Genomic DNA, 22,728 nt, shown 5'->3' with positions numbered 1-22,728 from the left:
TATTACTGTTTTAAAAAATGAAAAGTATCAATGTCTATCCTGTTTCCACTAAAAGGGTAAGTCCAATGAAAGAAAATAAAATTCTTAACATGTCAAACTCAAAATCGGTAAGAACAAAATTAGATTAATTTTATACTTTCCTAGCTATTTTATATATAAAAAAGAAATTAGATTAATTTTTTGTTTATTGTTTTCTTAAATAAAAATTGGAATTGTGGTCAAGGAAGAACTGAAAATTATATTTTTTCCTAAATCTCCTTCTGTTAATAAAAACTGGCATTATGGCTAGACAATGGCAAAAGAAAATATAAACCCAAATATAATGAAGGCAGCGGTAACAAACTATTCAGATAAAAGAAACATTACTATATCTTATTCTCAAAATCAAAAGGACCTAAACATTTAAACAGTAAAAAAAAAAAAAAAAAATTATCACTAGTGACTAAAAAATCATGCTGATGGAGATTATGGTGATCCTGATGAGCAGAATAGCTTCAAAAGAGGACCAAAAAATGGGTTATCAAAGTTGCCAAAGATGGCTGAAACACAGTCATCAATTACTTGTTGAATGGACTGGCAACATTTAGCATCAACGTTGAATTTAAGAGAAGTAAAAGAATTCATAATTTGTTGGCCACATTCTTGATCAATGTTGAAATCTTGGAAACATTTCTGAAAATTAGGGTTAGGAGATGGAAGCTTGCCAAGTCCAGCAGGTAGTGGTGGAAGTGCACGAGGAAATGGAAAGCTGGGGAACTTTGGTCGTCCTGGTGGTGTTGGTGTATCATCAGCAGCAGCTGATGCTGTAAAAACAATGAAAAATAGCACAACTGCAAACACGTTCTTCATCATTTTTCTTTCTTTCTTTCTGGTGTTTTTGCCTAACGATTCTTGAAATGCTTATGGAAAAGCGATGAGGTGAAATGTCAAACTGGGTAGCCCTATTTATAAGGGATTGGTCTGATCACTTTTGCTATTATTGTTTCAAATTCATATTGATATACTTTCTTTTTAGCTTTTCTGTTTCCTTTTCTAGTTGTGATTATCCTTTTTGATAATTAGTTTTGTATGATAAACTTGCTGTGAATGTGTTGATCTTAGGAGATGAGCATTTCAAAATGATTCATGTTTCTTTTCGAATTTTACTAGCTGTAATAAAAAAAAAAAAAAAAAACAAAATGTATTGTCTTATTTCATATTGGTCTACAAAAATTAATACAAAGAAATATATATGATTGTAAATAAATATCAAATTGGGATTCGTAGTCTCATCTTGAATTCTCTATCAAAACTATGCATACTCTATATATATATATATATATATATATATATAACTCTCTTGAATCATTACTTGGCTCTTTGGTGATGCTCTTACCGGCTCCTTTTAAGTTGAAAGTAAGTCCATGACCAAAGGTAATAGAACAATTCCTCTGTACCATTGCTATTTTTGGATGCTGATAATTTTCAATCATGTATGTAGTTTTTGGCATAAAAAATGCCTTTAAAATTAGAAGGTGCAGCATATGGGTTATTGTGAAAATAACAATGAAGAAGATTGAATTAAAAATAAGGATTCTTGAGTTCTTTTACAATTAGATGAATGATATATATACATGATTTGCTTATTTGTGTTTTATCCTAACGGTTGCCTAACGACTCTTTCTAAATAGGGTATGGGTTGAAGTGACCTTTCCTACTTTGCAGGAAAGGATGCTCCTTTTTACCCTGAGGTCTGTGATGATAGGTCTGCACAAGCAACCTAGCTTGTGCAGCCTCTGAGAACTCAGTTTCTTTTCTTCTTTCTTCAACACTCCCCCTCAATGTGGGTTCGAGTAAGTTTATGGAACCCATCTTGCTGAGGATCGAATGATGATTCTGCCTATCAAGGGCCTTTGTGAATATGTCTGCCAATTGGTCTTGACTTCTGATGTAGGAGGGTCTCAATCTCTCCCCGTTGAACCTTTTCTCTGATGAAGTGGCAATCAACTTCAATGTGTTTGGTTCGTTCGTGAAACACTGGATTTGATGTGATATGTCGAGCAGCTTGATTATCACAATGCATTTGCATTGGTTCTTTACTTTCAACTTTCATATCTTTGAGGACTTGTTTGATCCAAATGAGTTCGCTTGCAGTGGAAGCCATTGCACGATATTCAGCTTCGGCGCTTGATCTGGCCACTACACTTTGTATTTTACTTTTCCAAGTCACCAAGTTTCCTCCTATAAAGACACAGTAACCGATGGTTAACTTCCTGTCACAACTTCCAGCCCAATCTGCATAAGAAAAACCAACTATGTTAGTAGTATTGTTCTTCAACATCCAGATTCCTTGTCCAGGAGTTCCTTTGAGATATCTGAGGATTCGATCTATAGCTTCTAGGTGACTAGTACGAGGAGCATGCATAAACTGACTCACTACACTAACTGCAAATGAAATGTCAGGTTTAGTGACAGTAAGATAAATCAATTTTCCTGTCACGACCCACTCTGGGGGCCCGTGACCGGCACTAGGGAATGGGTAGGCTTAAGGCCACCGAAACCCATAGTAAGCCTTACCAACCCGCAAATCCATATATACAATTAACCAAATATAAAGTAGTCATAATTGTCTTGCATAATACATCATCATACTACCAACAAGAGTCATAATAGTTATATAAATTTTAAAATTTCCTACTGCGGATACTCTAGAGTAAAAATGACAAGTATATAAGTACAAGATAATTACAAAAGTCCGAAGAAGAAGAAGTCGGACTGTCGAGATGTCAAGGCGAAAGTCTTTAATCACACCGAAAAAATTACAACCGGTCTAGAGTGAGTCAAAATCAAATAATCTAAGGACTATTGCAACCTTCACATGATATATTAATTATTCAAAACAATATACCAATTTCTGAATATAATTGCAATCATAATATAAAATCATACACCATAATAATAAAATGATAAAATGAGAGAGTGTAAATAAATAAAGACATTTTTACTTTCACGGGACGTGTGGCTAAGTAGAACCCTAACCCCAAATTCTAACGTCACTTTGGCTCTCTTAATCCAATAAGACTGCCTGAGAGCAATGCTCGACCAGGACCTTACCTCCACCGTCACTTAAGTATCCAAATAAGAAATCTAGTAGCCATTCGGCTCTCTTAATCCAATAAGATCGTCACTTAAATATCCAAATAAGAAATCTAGTAGCCATTCGGCTCTCTTAATCCAATAAGACTGGCGCCCCCGAGAGCAATGCTCGACCGGGGACCTTACCTCCACCGTCACTTAAATATCCAAATAAGAAATCTAGTAGCCATTCGGCTCTCTTAATCCAATAAGACTGGTGCACCGAGAGCAATGCTCGACCGGGGACCTTACCCGGTCACTTAAATATCCAAATAAGCCTAAAGCAATGCTCGACCAGGGACCTTACCTCCGACAATTTACACAAATCAGCCCAGAGAGCCATGCTCGACCGTGGCAAACCCATAAATATCTTATTACATGTCCATGATCATTATGTAACCCATCGAGCGGCATGTTCTACAAGCCACATTTCCCAATTCGCAATCATCACATATAATAAATATCATTATCCGATGAACTCATCCAACACATATCGGAAATAAAGATTAAAGATTTAAGATAAAACAACGTGCAATTTGTGAGGGAAAAATAATAACGTTTGTCTTATTATAACATACTAATAATAATATTTATATTATTTCAAATATTAATAATCAAGTGAAATCATTTATTTTGCGATACTAATAATCATATTAAGCACAAATTCTAAATAGCATATTAAAATCGGACTAGCAATAGCGCAAAGATTAAATGACTTTAACTCACAGTTCTCCTACGCCTCGGGTGGAGCTGGCGGGAAGGCTGAATTATCTAATAACAAAAAACATACAATTAATAGACATTCGAAATTTTTTTTCCTAGACTTAGACCCTAAGGTCGACTGCCTAGAATTAAATTGGACTCGAGGATTCTGCCGAAAATTTGACAGAACCTCCCCTAAATTACGGATATTTACCCCCCGTAAAACGGGTCCAGGACTGCCAAAAACATATCGGACATGCCGGAATTTAATAACAGGAGCCACAAGAATCGCACTAATATTTTCCCGACTCCAAAACACCACAACCCAAACAATTTAATTTGATTTATTTTTAAACTACCCAACACAAGCAATTAATAGCCTCAATAACTTTCTAATATTATAACAAAATTTTTCAGAGTCTAATAAAATTATACCGAGTTAACAATTAAAATATTCCGCGTCCAGAAAACACTGGGTCCGGGGCCCCGCCAATGTCAATTCAACCGGAGCGAGCTCAAGTTGGAGTCCGGTACAAGAGTTTTGGCCGGAAAGTGGCCGGCGGATCGGGGCCGGAAAGTCGCTGCTCACGCGACACTTCCCGGCAAGGATTTTTCTGACGGAGGAGGGTTGCTTCCGGGGTTTTTGGGGGTGGGAGTCCGATTCGGCGTTGGTTTGGAAAGGGCCGGCGGAGGCCGAATCGACGATGGCGCCTCTTCGTCCTTCGCGTCAGCGGAAAGGAAGGAGGAGGAAGGCGGCTAGCACGTGGGCGGTGCGGGGAAGAAGACAGTTGACGGGGAGAGGGAGAAGGAAGGGAGGAAGGAAAAGGAGGAGGGGGAGGGAAAAAAAAAAGAGAGTTTTTTTTTTTTTTAAATATATATATAATTATTATTATTACAACTAAGGGTGTTACATTCTACCCCCCTTAGAAAAGAAATTCGACCTCGAATTTTAAACCATGGCCCACTTAGGATTGAAATAAATGAGGGTAGAGGCTTCTCATTTCCTGCTCGATTTCCCAGGTACACTCTTCAGACAAATGATTCCGCCACAAAACTTTGACCATCGGAATAATTTTTGAGCGCAGCTGGCGAACTTGAGTATCCACAATCCTGACTGGCTGCTCCTCGTAAGTCAAATCTTCACCAACTTCCACATTTTGTGGTTGTAACACATGCGAAGGGTCTGAAATATACTTTCTTAACATCGATATGTGGAATACCGGATGCACGTGCGAGAAGTTCGGTGGCAAGTCTAGTTTGTATGCCACATCTCCAATTCTGCCAATAATCTCAAAGGGTCCCACATAACGAGGTGCCAATTTGCCTTTCTTGCCGAACCGCAACACACCACGCATAGGAGACACCTTCAAGAAAACATATTCCCCAACACTGAATTCCACATGCTTCCGCTTTGGATCCGCATAACTTTTCTGCCTACTAAAAGCTGTCTTCAGTCGCTCGCGAATAACCAGGAATCTTTTCCTCAAGTGATCAACCAATTCGATCCGCTAACTTCCGCTCACCAACTTCTTCCCAACATACGGGATCTACACGTCCGACCATACAAGGCCCTCGAAAGGTGCCATTTTGATACTTGCATGATAGTCAAGTATTATACGCAAATTCGACCAACGGTAGATACCAATCCCATTGACCACCAAAGTCTATCACGCACATCCGAAGCATATCCTCTAAAGTCTGAATAGTCCTTTCTGATTGTCCGTTCGTCTGAGGATGGAAGGTCACATCAAGTCCAACCCGGTACCAAGTTCCTCTTGTAACTTTTTCCAAAACCTTGAAGTAAATTCGACACTATGGAAACCGGACGCCGTGAAGACTGACAATCCTTTCCAGATACACTCTTGCATACTTAGCTACAGAATAGGTAGTCTTTACTGGAAGAAAATGCGCTGACTTAGTCAATCGATCCACAATTACCCAGATGGAGTCATAACCAGCAGAAGTCTTGGGTAAGCCTGATACAAAATCCATAGTAATCCTTTCCCATTTCCACTCTGGTATAAGAAGCGGTTGCAGTAAACCAGACGGCTTCTGATGCTCTAATTTAACCTGTTGACACGTCAGACATTTGGAGACAAACTCTGCTACATCTCTCTTCATCCCGCTCCACCAATAATTTCCTTTCAAATCATGGTACATCTTTGTGGAGCCCAGATGCACGCTGTAAGTTGTACAATGAGCTTCTTCTAAAATCTCCTTCTTGAGATTATCCATATCGGGAACACACAGCCTAGAGCCCATCATGAGGGTGCCATCATCATTTATAACAAAGTTATTAGCTCGACCCTGCTGCACATCTTCCAAGATTTTCTGCAACTGTGGGTCCCGATTCTGAGCCATCCTGATTCTGTCGACAAGCACCGACCTAACCCTGAAATGTTCTAACAACACACCCGATTCTAATATTTCCACCTGAAACCCTTGATCATACAGTTCATGCAACCCTTCAGCCAGCGGTCTCTTCTCTACACTGACATGAATAAGACTACCTACCGACTTCCTGCTCAAAGCATCAGCCACAACATTCGCATTACCCGGGTGGTAGAGAATATTACAATCATAGTCCTTCAGAAGCTCTAACCACCTTCTCCCGCCTCAGGTTCAAATCCTTCCGTTGAAAAATATACTTTAAGCTTTTATGATCCAGATAAATCTCGTGACGCTCTCCATGAGATAGTGCCTCCAAATCTTTAATGCAAAATTATCACGCCATCTCCAAATCGTGGGTCGGGTAATTTTGTTCATGCTTCTTCAATTGCCTAGACGCATAAGCTATTACCTTTCCATTTTGCATCGGAACACAACCCAAACCCACTCTAGAAGCGTCGCAATACACCGTGAATCCACCAGTCCCAGAAGGTAAGGTCAACACCGGAGTCAAGTCAAACAGTCCTTCAACTTTTGAAAGCTTCTCTCACACGACATTTCGAGTCAACTTAGTCAAAGGCCGCTATCCTCGAAAAGTCTTGCACAAATCGACAGTGGCAACCCTGAAAGCTACTCAAGTTGGCCTCGCCATTCACCACCGCCTCCACTTTCTTAGGGTCCACTTGAATACCCTCTTTAGACACTATGTGCCCTAGAAAAGCAATGCTTTCCAACCAGAACTCGCACTTGGAGAACTTAGCGTACAATTAATGCTCCCTCAAAGTTTGAAGTACTATCCTCAAGTGCCACGCGTGCTCCTCTTCGCTTTTGGAATAAACCAAGATATCATCAATGAATACGATGACAAAACGATCCAGAAATTCCTTGAACACTCGATTCATCAAATCCATAAAAGCCGCAGGGGCATTAGTGAGTCCAAACGACATCACCAGAAACTCATAATGCCCATAACGCGTCCTAAACGCCGTCTTTGTCACGTCTTCACCATGGATCCTCAACTGGTGATACCCCGATCGCAAATCAATCTTGGAGAAATACAAAGCTCCCTGAAGCTGATCGAATAGGTCATCGATGCGAGGAAGCGGATACCGATTACGAATCGTCGCCTTATTCAGTTGCCGGTAATCGATGCAGAGACGCAAGGTACCATCCTTCTTCTTTACGAACAGAACAGGAGCACCCCAAGGAGACGTACTAGGTCTAATGAAACCCTTATCTAGGAGGTCTTGCAACTGCTCTTTTAGCTCTCTTAACTCGGCTGGTGCCATTCGGTAGGGCGGCAAAGAGATAGGTGTTGTACACGTCGATCAATTCTATCTCTCATTGGGCGGCAATCCAGGTAGTTCTTCTGGAAACACATCAGGAAACTCGCAAACCACCGGAACGTCTTCGACACAACCTTTCCTTACACAGGTATCCCTAACCAAAGCCAAATATCCCTGACATCCGCGGCGAAGCATTCGCCTAGCTGTAATCGCCGACACGAGATTCGTGGGAGAAGGTATCTGCTCACCTTTAAAATAGAACTCGAGTCTCCAGGAATTCAAAAGTCACTGTTTCTCCCAACATGGCGAAATGCAAAGCTAACCAATCCATTCCCAAAATCACATCAAAATCCATCACATCTAAAAGAATTAGGTCAGCAACCAAATCTCGACCCTCAACAGACACCGGACACGATGGATACACGACATCGGTCTCTAAGGCCTCACTTAACGGCCGACATCGGACTGGGAGCCTAACGGTACGGACATCCAATCTTAAGGCAAAACTAGGCGATACGAAAGAATGGGTAGCCCCAGGGTCTAACAAAACTCTAGCCTCAGAATGACAAACAAGAATAGTACCTGACACCACAGCATTTGAGGCTCGCGCATCTTGAGGAGTAAGGGTAAACACTCTAGCTTGCCCCTACCGACTGCTGAGACTGGCTCGACCTTGAACCCCCGACCGGCCTCCCCAAGATCTACCTCCAAAACTACGGCCTGGCCAACAAACCGAGATCCATCTTGAAAATGTTCGGGTTGCAGGAAAAGTCGGTCGGGTCGCACGGACGAGCCTTGTGGAAAAGTCGGTCAAATAGCGAGGACACTCTCGAGCCATATGTCCCATCTCACCACACCTAAACAGGCTCCATCGGACGTTAGGCACGGTCCCCGATGTGACTGCCACACATCCGGCAATCTTGGCCCCAGAACTAGTGTTACTGAAACCCGAACTCGCCCACTACCATCAAGCCCCGACCGGTCTCGAATCTCGCTACTCCTCCGATTACGCCTACCCTTTCCCGTGGATGCGGTGACTTCTGCACGGCCTGGCGGTGGTACCTCCAGAGTAACTTCCACTACCATAGTACGACAGTCGCGACCGGACCGACCCACAACCCTGGTTTTCTTCTTCCTACAATCATCGGTCCCTTGACTAAACCCTCGTAGCGTCATCTCCATCCCCTCGCCATGTCAGAACTTCTAGGAAGCTACTCCTCCTAGATTGAACCAAGGAAACAAACTCGGGCCGAGCCTGAAATGTATTCGTTCTTCCGCCTCCTCACCCCACAAAGATAAGGTGCATACCTACTCACCGAACAAATTGCACGGTGTATTCAGCACAGATGATTCTCCCTTAACTAACCTTTCAAACCTCTCTCCGCACTTTACACCGAAAGGGATGAAGTACTCTTCGAATCGCTCGAATTGCCTCCACGACAACCCATCCGGAAAGGGGGCGGATATAATCTCTAAACTATCGGGATGCTATTCCCTTCAAGGAAAACCCGGCCATCTCGATGGTCCTCCACAAGGCAAATCAGACGCCCTCTTTTCAACCTCATCCAAAAGTCCAGAGGGTCTCCACCGTCCCATCAAACTCCACAGTCTTAACTTGGTATACTCGGACATAGGGACATCGTCCGATTCTTGATACTGACTAGCACACTAGCCGATGCTGGTGGAAGACTAGCAACTGCCTAAGGCCCTCTGCATCCCACTACATCGGACACAAAAGCCTCCAATCGGGATTTCACCAAAGACCATGTACCTCCCGAGCCTGAAAACTCATCTTCGCCGGCTCTCGGGTTCTCGGCATTGGCAAGAGCTGAAAATGAACAACAAGCTATTAACCCAACAGACTCTTTAACGTATAGCGCAGATACTAGAATCAACGAAACATGCAAGGACAGACTCAATTTTTCCTAGTTTCCGCAGTAGTTTAGAAAGCTAACCTAGGTCGAAGGAAAAACTAAACCTAAGCTCTGATACCAACTTTGTCACGACCCACTCTGGGGGCCCGTGACCGGCACTAGAGAATGGGTAGGCTTAAGGCCACCGAAACCCGTAGTAAGCCTTACCAACCCGCAAATCCATATATACAATTAACCAAATATAAAGTAGTCATAATTGTCTTGCATAATACATCATCATACTACCAACAAGAGTCAGAATAGTTATATAAATTTTAAAATTTTCACTCACGGATACTCTAGAGTAAAAATGACAAGTATATAAGTACAAGATAATTACAAAAGTCCGAAGAAGAAGCGAAGGCGAAAGTCTTTAATCACACCGAAAAATTACAAGCGATCATGGGTCTCGAGTGAGTCAAAATCAAATAATCTAAGGACTATTGCAACCTTCACATGATATATTAATTATTCAAAACAATATACCAATTTCCGAATATAATTGCAATCATAATATAAAATCATACACCATAATAATAAAATGATAAAAGGAGAGAGTGTAAATAAATAAAGACATTTTTACTTTCACGGGACGTGTGGCTAAGTAGAACCCTAACCCCAAATTCTAACGTACCACTTTGGCTCTCTTAATCCAATAAGATCATGCCCCCGAGAGCAATGCTCGTGGACCTTACCTCCACCGGTCACTTAAGTATCCAAATAAGAAATCTAGTAGCCATTCGGCTCTCTTAATCCAATAAGATCATGCCCCCGAGAGCAATGCTCGACCGGACCTTACCTCTAGTCCGGTCACTTAAGTATCCAAATAAGAAATCTAGTAGCCATTCGGCTCTCTTAATCCAATAAGATCGGGCGCCCCCGAGAGCAATGCTCGACCAAGGACCTTACCTCTAGTCACTTAAATATCCAAATAAGAAATCTAGTAGCCATTCGGCTCTCTTAATCCAATAAGATCAAGCCCCGAGAGTGACCTACCTCCGGTCACTTAAATATCCAAATACGCTCAAAGCAATGCTCGACCAGGGACCTTACCTCCGGCAGAATTTACACAAATCAGCCCAGAGAGCCATGCTCGACCGTGGCAAACCCATAAATATCTTATTACATGTCCATGATCATTACGATGTAACCCATCAAAGTGGCATGTTCTACAAGCCACATTTCCCAATTCGCAATCATCACATATAATAAATATCATTATCGGATGAACTCATCCAACACATATCGAAATAAAGATTAAAGATTTAAGATAAAACAACGTGCAATTTGTGAGGGGAAAAAATAATAACGTTTGTCTTATTATAACATACTAATAATAATATTTATATTATTTCAAATATTAATAATCAAGTGAAATCATTTATTTTGCGATACTAATAATCATATTAAGCACAAATTCTAAATAGCATATTAAAATCAGACTAGCAATAGCGCAAAGATTAAATGACTTTAACTCACAGTTTGATACGTTCCACGATCCGCTCCTCCTACGGGTGGAGTCAAGGGAAGGCTGAATTATCTAATAACAAAAACATACAATTAATAGACATTCGAAAAAAATTTCCTAGACTTAGACCCTAAGGTCGCATTCGCCTAGAATTAAATTGGACTCGAGGATTCTCAAAATTTGACAGAACCTCCCTAAATTCTGGATATTTACCCGTAAACGGGTCAGGACTGCCAAAACATATCGGACATGCTGAATTTAATAACAGGAGGCCGCCACAAGAATCGCACTAATATTTTCCCGACTCCAAAACACCACAACCCAAACAATTTAATTTGATTTATTTTTAAACTACCCAACACAAGCAATTAATAGCCTCAATAACTTTCTAATATTATAACAAAATTTTTCGGAGTCTAATAAAATTATACCGAGTTAACAATTAAAATATTTCGCGTCCAAAACACTGAGTCCGGGCCGGTCCCGCCAACAAAGGTTTGAATTCAAATCCGGGCGCCCTACGCGAAGATCAAGTTCGCGGGAGTCCGGAAGTACAAGAGTTTTGGTCGGAAAGTGGCCGGAAGGCGGCGGATTGGGGGTGGAAAGTCGCTGCTCACGCGACACTTCCCAAGGCTGTCGGCAAGGATTTTCCGACGGATGAGGGTTGCTTCCGGGGTTTTTGGGGGTGGGGAGTCCGATTCGGCGTTGGTTTGCGGAAGGAGGCCGAATCGACGATGGCAGCCCTCTTCGTCCTTCGTCGGTGTCAGCGGAAAGGAAGGAGGAAGGGAAGGCGGCTGGCGGGCAATGGGCGGTGCGGGGAAGAAGACAATGACGGGGAGAGGGAGAAGGAAGGGAGGAAGGAAAAGGAGGAGGGGAGGGAAAAAAAAGAGAGAGTTTTTTTTTTTTTAAATATATATATATAATTATTATTATTACAACTAAGGGTGTTACATTTCCTACTAATCACTGATAGTGCCCTATGTTGGTTAAGGGTTCTCCATCTTCTAAGTTAAGTTTAATTTTTATTTCCATAGGGGTGATGGCAGGTTTGGCGCCTATTTTTTCAGTTTCTTTCAAGAGGTCGAGGAAATATTTCCTTTGAGATAAAAATAAGCCCTTGTTGGATTTTGCCATTTCTACAACTAGAAAATATAACAGTTGACCAAGATCTTTGATGTCGAACTCTCGTTTTAGACTTTGTTTGACATCCTCTATTCCTTGATCATCATTCCCTGTTATTATAATATCATCAACATATACTAAGATAACAATGGTGTGATTAAGAGTATTTTTAACGAATATAGATGAGTCAGATTCACATTTACTGCAATTAATACTTTAAAAAAACGGCTCAGTTTGGCATACCATGCTTATCGGGGACTGTTTTAGGCCATAGCTAGCCTTCTTTAGTTTACATACTATGGAAGTGTCTGAGGTTGACTTATGACTAGGAAGTAGTCCCATGTAAACTTCCTCTTCTCAATTACCTTGTAGGAAGGCATTCTTGACATCCATTTGAAATAGATTCCAGCCTTGATTGATTGCTGTTGAGAGAAGAATTCTGACCGTATTCATTTTGGCCACTAGAGCAAATGTCTCTTGATAGTCAACTCTATAAGTTTGAGTGAAGCCTCAGGCTACAAGTCTGGCCTTGTATCTCTCAATAGTTCCATTACTATTGTACTTGATCTTGTATATTCATTTGCATCCCACGGGTTTTTTATTTTGTGGAAGAGGAACAATACTCCATGTATCATTTTTCTCTAAGGCACGAAGTTCTTCTTCCATAGCCTTACACCATTTAGGGTCGGTGTTGGCTTCGTAGGAATTTGTGGGTTCAGTGTGGTTTGAGATCTGACAAAGGTAGTTGCGATATTGGTTAGATAAGACATTATAAGAAATGAACTTCTGAATTGGATATGTTACCGTATGAGACACATAATCTCTAAATTTTACAGGAGGTTTGGATTGACGAGTGGATCTTCTCAAGGCAATTTCTTCTTCTTCGTGAGGCTAAGTTTTTCTCCCCTTAAAGGAAGTGGCCTTGAGACAGAAGGGGACTCCCCCTGAGGCTGATAATCCTGTTCAGAGCTGCTAAGAGAAGAATCAGAGTTTAAGCGGAAATAAAGACTGATAAGGTCCAGGAGGGAAGGCAACACCGGTGGAGGGTGTGTAGTAGGGTTCAATTTTCACAAAGGTGACATCACGAGAAACATAAACTTTATAGTTTAAAGGATCATAGCATTTGTACCCTTTTTGGGAGGAGGAATAGCCTAGAAAGAGGATCTTGACCGAGCTTTTGTCTAGTTTGTGTGAGCGCTTGATATGAACATAGCAAATACATCCAAAAACCTGGAGGTGGCCTACTTCTATTTTTCGGCTTTTGAGAACTTCTAGAGGGCTGAGATTTTTTAAGGTGACAATAGGCAGCCGATTTATGAGATAGGCTGCGGTTAACAGGGCATCTGACCAAAACATAGAGGGCACATGATTTTGAAAAAGAAGAGTGCGAGAGACATTGAGAAGATGTCGATTTTTACGTTCAGACACTCCATTTTGCTCGGGGGTATTAACACAGGTGGTTTGATGTATGATGCCATGATGTTTAAAAAAAGTGGAAAAATGTTGATTTACGTACTCCGTACCATTATCGAAGCGGAAAATTTTTAATTTTGCATTATACTGATTTTTGATGAAATTGAAAAAATCTTGCAAGCGGGAAAAAACTTCATTTTTACCTTTTAATAAATAAATCCAGGTGGTGCGAGAGTAATCATCAATAAAGGTAATAAAATATCGGAAATGATTATAGGCAGTAACGGGGGCAGGTCCCCAAACATCATAATGTATTAAATCAAATGCGTTTTCAGATACACTAAATGACAAGAAAAAAGGTAATCTCGTGTGTTTCGAAAATTTACACACATCATAATTATTAGAATTTAAATTTGAACAAAGTAATTTATTTAAAACAATGTCAGAAGGATGCCCAAATCTTCGGTGCATTAACATGTCTTGGGGGAATTAGTGGACACAAAATATGTCTTTGGAGGGTTATGCAAATAATAAAGACTATTTTCTGGTTGACCTTCACCAATCGTCTTTCCGGAAATTCGATCTTAAAAAATGACTGAAGATGGTGACAAAATAACATTGCAATTTAAGTCAAGAGTAATTTTGCCAACAGATAAGAGGTTAGATTTAAAGTCAGGCAGAAATAAAATATTTTGAATATTAGATTGAAATAAATTTGTGGTGCCATATCCTTGAATTTTGACTTTATTGCCGTTAGCAACTGTCACATGATGAGAATCTCTGATAGAATGAATTTTTTATAATTGAGTGGGATCCCAAGTCATGTGATCAGTGGCTCCTGAGTCAATAATCCAAGTATTATGGCAGTAATTTGATGAATTTAATAGTGCTTGAACCGAACCTGACCCATTGGATGGGTTTGAACCAAATCAGTTGGGTTACTGGACTAGGGCCCGAAGTTGGCCCAAGATGTCAGCCATTTGGGCCTGAGATGGCTGGTGGGCCGTGTGAGTCTACTGGGCTTGGTGGGCGGGCTGATTCTGGTGGACTTGAGGAGCCCATAGAGATTGTTGGGCAGGAAGACTTACTGGGCCGAAGCCTGGATGGGCTGAGTCCAAGTGAGGACGGGTTGTTGGGTCGGGTCGGGTCGGTAGGCCGAGTTCGGGTCAGGTTTGATTAAAGACACCCGCCCCGGCATACGCACCCATTCCTAACCATACTTCTCCTTTCTCTCCCATATTTCCCCTTGTCCCGTAAAGGCCTTCTCTCCTGCCGCCGCCCCCTTTCCTTTCTCCTATTCCTCCTCTCCTCACTGTTCCAGCTCTATCCCACCCCCACGATGGCCTCAAATGCGGGTATAGGTGCCAGCAGACCACGCGTGAGTGACCATGCCTTTGGCAGTGGTTATAGCGCGCGATGCTTGGCCCTCCTCGCTGTCGAGCACCATCGCGTCGAGCGTTGTAAGCGTGATTTTCCGTGAGTTACGGGGGAGAGAAGGCGCTCATGGTGTTCCTCCGCGTTTCTTCGCGCTGAACGCTTGCTATTACTTCGTCTATTTGAGGAAGCTCAGACGTGAGGAGGATCTGTGATCTCAGGCTTTCATAGCTTGAGTCCAATCCTCCAAGGTAAGTGTACACAAGATCTTGTTCGTTCCTTTTTTGAATTTCTAGTGGGTCGATTGAAGGCAGAATATAGTTCTGCAACTCTTCCCACCGTGTGAGTATTTCTGTTGCATATTGCGAGGAACTTTTTGTTCCCTGAGTGGTTTGAGCTAACTCTTGTTTGAGTCTGAATATATTTGCAAAATTATGTTGGTGGCTGTAAAGGCTTTGCATTTTTTTCCAAATTAATTTTGATGATTCCATCATGATGCAGAAATGGGAAATTTGGGGCTCCATAGTATTTGTGAGCCAAGACATGACCAAATGGTCAGATGTCTGCCATTCCTCTATTCTGTCAATTTCTTCTTCGGTTGGGGCTTCCGACCTCTCTGGTTTTGGCTGTTGCTTTGTCCCAGTGATAAATCCCAACCTTTTTCTGCCATTGAGGGCAATGTACACAGTTTTGGACCATTCGAAATAGTTGGAGTTGCCTTTACAAATGATATTGGTCAATTTTTCATTTTGAGACATGGCTGAGATTTAAAAAAAAAAGGGTAGATGATGACTAATGCTGGAAACCAGGCTCTGATACCATGTGAAAAGAACAATGAAGAAGATTGAATTAAAAATAAGGATTCTTGAGTTCTTTTACAATGAGATGAATGATATATATACATGATTTACTTATTTGTGTTCTATCATAACGGTTGCCTAACGACTCTTTCTGAATAGGGTATGGGTTGAAGTGACATTTCCTGCTTTGTAGGAAATGATGCTCCTTTTTACCTTGAGGTTTGTGATGATAGGTCTGCACAAGCAACCTACAACCTAGCTTGTGCAGCCTCTGAGACCTCAGTTTCTTTTCTTCTTTCTTCAACAGTTATATTTAAATTATATTCAATTGCATGAGCTGTGTTTTAGTTGTTTGACCTAAGAGTTAGAACAACTTCAAAATTGGACGTGTTCGATCCGAAAAAATTTTAAGTGAAACTTTTAAAATTAAAATGAATAATTTTTTATATAATTTAGATCAAATAGTTATATTAAGAGAGTTGGGTTCTTTTATACCAAGATTCTTTCCATTGTAAATGTGGTTGTTTGTTTTGTTGTAGTTGTGAGATGGGTAATTATATTAAACTCTTAATAAGTGCATAGCCTTGTAAAAGCATTGGGGCCATTTTTTTATAAGAACTTGGCAAATTTGATGTAGCGGTCATAAATAAAAGCACATGGTCTAATTGTGCAAATTTGTGATTGTTCAGATAAAATAACATGCGTGTATTAAGACTATAATTTACTTCAAAATGACTCAAGAAATTTATTTCACCAATCTCTTATATATATATATATATATATATATATTTGGTCAATAATGCTGATTCAAGTCCAAAAGACATTGACATGAAATATGTTTTTATGATTTCTACCAAGTTATTAATAATATAAGTCATGTGCACAATTACTACATTTAATTAGTTATTTTCTGATTTAAATTATTGATGTTGATGTTTTTTTTTTCTATTTTTATTGAAATATTAAAAGAAATACAAATTAATTTTTCTATAAGAAATATACAAAGAAAGAGTTCTTCCTCATTCATTTCTGAGTTCTTATTTTCAGTGGAAATTTTAGTCTGAACATCTCAGTGTTTCTATGTTTAAGTGGTAAGCTATGGAAATTGCAGTCCTTTTTTTAGCAACCCTTTTAGTCAAAATCAATAAGATTATAGTTTCATATCATGTTTTTTCTGCATTAAATTCTATTTATTCCAAACAATATTAAATGCTACACTGGTTAATTTTTGTGTTCCATCAACATATAAATACAGCAAATAATGGGTTTCGATATGAAAGACAAGTAAATATATTTTTATTATTTGATTTCAGTTGATTATCCATCTCTCTTATTTTATAAACAAAAATTGGAACTGCCATTATAAAAGAACCGAAACTTATTTTTAATTTTTTTCTTTTAACAAAATGGGCATTAGGGTTAGTAGTACAAAAGGTCATCTTATCTCTTTTAATATATCTAAATGTTTCAATCGTATTTGCTATGTAAATTTTCAAATGGAAAAATATTGACTATAAAAGAGAATATCGAAGTGAAAGTTGAAACACGGTGGAGAAAATTATATGATAAAAGAAACTATAAATCCAGAACTAAATTTCATTCGTCCGAAGAACACAACGTTAACAAACTACTCAAATAGAATTTAAAAAAAAAAAGAAAAGAAACTAAAGCCATTACTGAAGAAACTAATAAATCATGCTGATGGAGGAGATGGCGATCCTGATGAGCAAACTTTCTTCAGAAGAGGACCAAAGAAGGGGTTGCCAAAGTGACCAAAAATAGCCGAAATACAATCATCAACGATTTGTTGAACAGACTGGCAACATTTAGCATCAAGATTGACTTTATGAGAAGTAAAAGATGTCATGATTTGTTGGACACATCCTTGATCAACATGGAAATCCTGGAAACATTTCTGAAATTTAGGGTCAGGAGATGGAAGCTTGGCATGACCAGCAGGTAGTGGTGGAAATGCATGACCAGGCCCCCATGGGAATTGTCTATGACGAAATGGAAAGCCGGGAAACTTTGGTGCTCCTGGTGGTGTTGGTGCATCATCATCGGCAGCTGATGATGCTGTAAAAACAATGAAAAGTAGCACAACAGCAAACACTTTCTTCATCATCATCATTTTTCTTTTTCTGGTGTTTTTGCCTAATATAATAATTCTTGAAATGCTTATTGAAAGTGATGAGGTGCAATGTAAAACTCGGTAGCCCTATTTATAAATGGGAGTGAGAAGTGTATTTCAGCTACTGTTTCATTGATTTGATCACTTTTATTGTTTCAAATTCATTCTGATATACTTTCTTCTTTTACCTTTTCTATTTCCTTTTTTTTTTTTTTTTTTTTTTGTAATTATCGCTTTTTCTATAATTAGTTTTGGAGGATAAACTTTTTATGAGTCTTGATTTAAGGAGATGAGGCTTTCTATAGGATTAAGTCTTTCTGATTCTTATTGTTATAGTGAAAAAAGATAACTCAAAAAATTGTATGTCTTATTTCCTATACACTGATTTGAAATTCAAACTCCATTTTCCTCACTTGTAATTAAAAAAAAATTACACTTTAAAGGTCTTGCTACAATGGAGTGATTACTTGAGTCAAAAGAGATAGGGATACATACACGTTAAGGTAGCTGAGTACAATGTTCCAAAATCATTATATTTTTCTATAGGCAACCATGGCAGGCCAAAACTTCAAACCTTGGATGGGAATTGCAACCCTTCAGATCAAGAAGGAACTGTTATTCCACAATTCCGAAATATACTATCAACAATATAGTAATGCATTTAGCCCTCCACCATAATTATAAAATTCAAGTTTTAAAGCTAATGCTCTGGAAAATGAGCTTATGACCACACAATTACTAGTTCCAACCTACATATATAACCATCAGCCATTAACAGACATGTTGGCCCGTCATGGTGAACACTTGACTTTGTGGTTAGGAACATAGTTAAGAAGGTTGTCTCTAGCTGCTTTGAGCTTGAGAAGAGCATCTCTCATGCTGATGCGCCTCTCTGGAGATTCTGCAGTGCATGATAATCCAACCTCACAAACTGTGATTAGACAGTCATTTTGTATTTCTGATATAATAGACTGGTCATCATCATACCAATTATCCACAGGCAATAGCAGAATAGGGTCTAGCACTTGCAGTATATTGGAAGAGAAAGCCGATTGTACCCACCCAACCAGATTCTGTTCGCCCTTGAAACTATCACAAGTGGGGCTCTTGCCAGTGAATAACTCTAGTAGCATCACCCCAAAGCTGTATACATCTCCAGCAGTCGATGGTTTCACCCCTAGACCATACTCTGCATCATCATGAATAATTGGTATCAACGAGAAAGTTCACGGAATACTATATAACGCATTTGTAAGCCTTAAAATTAAGTTCATATGCATGACTCAGTGGTATATAAATTGTGTTTTTATGAGGTATGTATCAAGGTGCTTACAGGGGAATATTAAGTTACTGACCTGGAGGTATGTATCCTATGGAACCTTTTAGGACATGAGTAGAGCTGATTGAAGTCTGAACACCAATTTTCTCTACCAGCAATGTAGCCAGGCCAAAATCTCCCACCTTGGCAGTCATGTCTTCTTTTAGAAGAACATTGCTAGGCTTCAAATCACAATGCACCACAGGAACTTCACAGTCATAATGCAAGTAATCCATAGCGCTCGCTGCGTCAATGACCACATTCAATCTCTCCATGAGATTCAACCCATCTCCATTTTCTTTCTTCCTCTTGCCCTTAATCCAATCTTCCAAGCTCCCATTACCAAGGAACTCGTAAACTAGAGCCAGAAATTCTACATTCTTAAAATCAATGCTTGAGCAAGATGTAATCAGCTTAACTAGATTCCGATGCCTCACATTTCTTAAGGCTTCACACTCTGCAACAAAACTCTTCCAACAGCCAGTCTGTTTGATGTCAAGGACCTTGACTGCAACAGCAGAACCGTCTGCAAGAAACCCTTTGTACACGGACCCAAAGCCTCCACTTCCAATCAAATTTTGTTCATCAAAGTTATCAGTTGCTTGGCGGAGTTCGTGGTATGAAACAATCTGATGTTGCTCCTTTATCAAGTTGTTAGATGCACATTCGATTTTACTTTTGCTTCTCCTGATAAACAACAGATAGCCAATAGAAAGGCAAAATGCTAATGTGGCCGTAACAGCAATAACGATAGAAATTTTGACTACGTTCGTTCTGCGACTACGAGGATTTTTACATGACAATTCCAAAGAGAGCTTTGTGTTTCCTTCCAAGTGGACTTTAGAAATATTAGTAAAAACCCCACCACAAGGAACTGCACCTTCTAGGTCATTAAAGGCAAGATTCAACAACTGAAGGGCTTCAAGTTTTTGGAGATCAGGAGGAATGAAACCAGAAAGATGGTTATAAGAAAGGTCTAAAGTTTCTAGGCCTTTCATCTCTCCTAACACGGCAGGAACAGGGCCTGAAAACGAGTTTCTGGACATGTACAACTCCTCCAAGCTCTCACAGTGTTTTATTAAGCTTGGAATATCACCGGATAAATGATTATTAGAGAGATCTATGGTGACAACACTTTCGAGCAGACCGATGTCCTCTGACAAATTCCCGCTTAGGAAGTTGTTAGACAGATTCAAGATTTTGCTCAAACTTGGGAGATTGAGAATTTCTTTCGCAATGCTTCCATTGAGCTTATTGTTGGACAAGTCCATAGCAAGCAGACTCTGAAAATTACCAAAAGTAGTGGGTATTGCACCCACCAATCCGTTTCTTGATAAATCTATTTGGTTCAACTTTCGGAGATTTCCAAGAGAATCAGGAATACTTCCTGAAAATTGATTTCCTGCCAAACCCAAAAATTGCAGGTGCTCCAGTTGGCCAATTTCACGTGGGATTGAACCAGTGATCGAGTTGTAGCTCAGATTTAACAAGGTCAAGCTACTGAGATGGCCAATTGAGGCTGGTATGCCTCCATAGATTTGATTTCCGCCCATGTACAACTTTGAAAGATTCTTGGAAAGATTGCCTACAGATTCCGGAATGACACCCTGCAAAAGGTTGCCATCAAAGGCAAGGAATTTAAGGCGGCTGCTATTTGTTAAAGAAGTGATAAAGTCGAGACCCTTATCTCCATAGCCAACAAAATTATTGAAACCAATATTGTACATCTCCAGAAATGGAAGATTTTCCAAACCTGGTGGCACTTTTCCTTCAAGAAGATTATGCGCCACACGAATGATATGTATATTTGTGAGATTGTGCAAAGAACCAGGAAGGAGGCCAGTGAACTTATTAAAGCATAAATTGAAGTCTAAGAGATTCGGAAGTGTAACACCAACATCACTAGGAAGTTTACCCCACAATTGGTTAGATGCCAAGGCCAAATTAACCAAGGAAGACATGTTGTAGACCTTGGAGGGAACTATGCCAGTGAGATTGTTTATGGTGAGATCAAGCACCTTCAGATTATGAAGTCTGCTTAAGTCACTAGGTATAATCCCACTAAGAGTGTTAGTGCCTAAAATCAAATCTTCCAATGATGAAAGATTTGCTAGAGATGGTGGAATTGTACCTGAAAAAGCATTTCGCCCTAAGTTCAGAACTTGGAGCTTAGTAAGCGAGGAGAGTTCGTCAGTAATTTTTCCTGTAATCCTATTCATTGACAAATCGAGTACTCTGAGCTCCGACAACTTACTTATATTGGGTAAGATTGAACCTCGCAAGCTATTGGAATTCATGTTCATGACTCTCAAGCGAGAAAGATTACAGATTTCATCAGGAATTATTCCTGTAAGTTGATTATTTTGAAGCTCGAGGGACTGAAGGAAGGAGAGATTGCCAATATAAGGACTTATTGACCCAGAAACACCCAAGCTGGAAAGATTGAGACCAAGAACTCTATGGTTTAATTTGTTGCAGAAAACTCCCGTCCAGCTGCAAGGAGAAGCGCTCTGGTTCCATGAAGATAAGGAATGGGGTTCCAGCCTAGACTTAATTTCGATCAAGGCTTCCTTGTCTGTCTCAATGCTTAGAGCAGTAGACTTTACTAAGGGACATTTGCATCTGAAGGATACAAGGATAGCTAACAATAAGGTGTACATTAAATTATGGGAGAGAAGAAAATTCATTTCTTTGGTTGGCTCTTCCCGGTTTGAGTTGGAAGTCAGGATTATGGAGTACGAGTCCCGCTCATTTATGATTGCACACTTGCAAAATGGTTTTTGAATTATTCAAATGGCAGCAGGAGACAAAGTCATGAATTGATAAAAACGTAGAGACTTTTTGCAGTCAACCTGTTCAAAATATGTGGTTCTCCTCACCTCATATTTAAGACATTAAATTTTTCCATAACCTCGTATAAAGATTGGATTTTTAACAGTAGTTAATATTTTCACGAGTCTTGCCGGATTGAGATTTTTAATGTTCAGATCCGGCTAATATTAACACTAACCAGCTCTACCTGAGAAATTTGTTTATTTTAGAGTTTAGTTAGTAATCAAGTTTGCATTTAGATTTAGATTTAAATTTAAATTTAAAATAAAACTTGTTAAATGAGCTCAAGCTCAATAAATATACAGTTGTAAATTTTATAATTATAAATAAATTATATATAAAAATAAAATATGCATCTAAATTATAATTTTAAATAATTAAATTATGTTTGATATAAAATTGAATTCAACTCACCAGCTCATAAACAAATCAACCCGCGGACTTATTAACAAGCTAGCTTGCAAGTTCATTATTGAGCCGGTCCATGAGCATAAACGAGCCGAATAATATTAAGTTCGAGGTCAACTTATTTATTAAATCATTTCAAATAACTCATAAACGGATCAGCTCATTTGTAGCTATAGTCTCGATATGAAGTTATTAAATATTTGATCTTAAAAGAAGATTAAATTAAAAATAATATGTTTTATAGGTTATATATTAATTTATTGATATTGGACCACCAGTTTAATAGGTGGTTAGTTTTATTATCTAATAATGAAACTATAAATAAGTCATGCATCAGTTATAAACCTTTGAATTTACCTATAAACCAGATGCACAATGGAAGAATTCTTACTTTAGTTTATATTTTAGTATTTGTAATATAAATATATATATATATATATATATATATATATATTAATT

At 39.3% G+C, this 22,728-nt stretch overlaps 3 protein-coding genes across 3 annotated transcripts; all 3 read right to left on the bottom strand.

Moving 5' to 3' along the window:
* Positions 1–465: 465 nt before the first annotated feature.
* Positions 466–1,851, bottom strand: LOC8267014. The gene is made up of 2 exons (XM_048378383.1): positions 1,689–1,851; positions 466–803 (listed from the first exon to the last, which is right to left on the bottom strand). The coding sequence occupies exons 1-2, from the start codon at positions 1,849–1,851 to the stop codon at positions 466–468; spliced, it is 501 nt and encodes a 166-aa protein (XP_048234340.1).
* Positions 1,852–17,273: 15,422 nt separating this feature from the next.
* LOC8267015 lies at positions 17,274–17,711 on the bottom strand. The gene has a single exon (XM_002527412.2). The coding sequence runs from the start codon at positions 17,709–17,711 to the stop codon at positions 17,274–17,276; it is 438 nt and encodes a 145-aa protein (XP_002527458.2).
* A 482-nt stretch (positions 17,712–18,193) lies between these two features.
* LOC8267016 (putative receptor-like protein kinase At3g47110) lies at positions 18,194–21,816 on the bottom strand. Its single transcript, XM_048378732.1, has 2 exons — positions 19,067–21,816; positions 18,194–18,900 (listed from the first exon to the last, which is right to left on the bottom strand). The coding sequence occupies exons 1-2, from the start codon at positions 21,714–21,716 to the stop codon at positions 18,503–18,505; spliced, it is 3,048 nt and encodes a 1,015-aa protein (XP_048234689.1). The 5' UTR covers positions 21,717–21,816; the 3' UTR covers positions 18,194–18,502.
* Between the last annotated feature and the right edge of the window lie 912 nt (positions 21,817–22,728).

The sequence above is a fragment of the Ricinus communis genome, chromosome 8 (genome assembly GCF_019578655.1).
Source record: "Ricinus communis isolate WT05 ecotype wild-type chromosome 8, ASM1957865v1, whole genome shotgun sequence".
NCBI lineage: Eukaryota > Viridiplantae > Streptophyta > Magnoliopsida > Malpighiales > Euphorbiaceae > Ricinus > Ricinus communis.
This window is presented reverse-complemented; position numbering and strand designations above follow the sequence as displayed.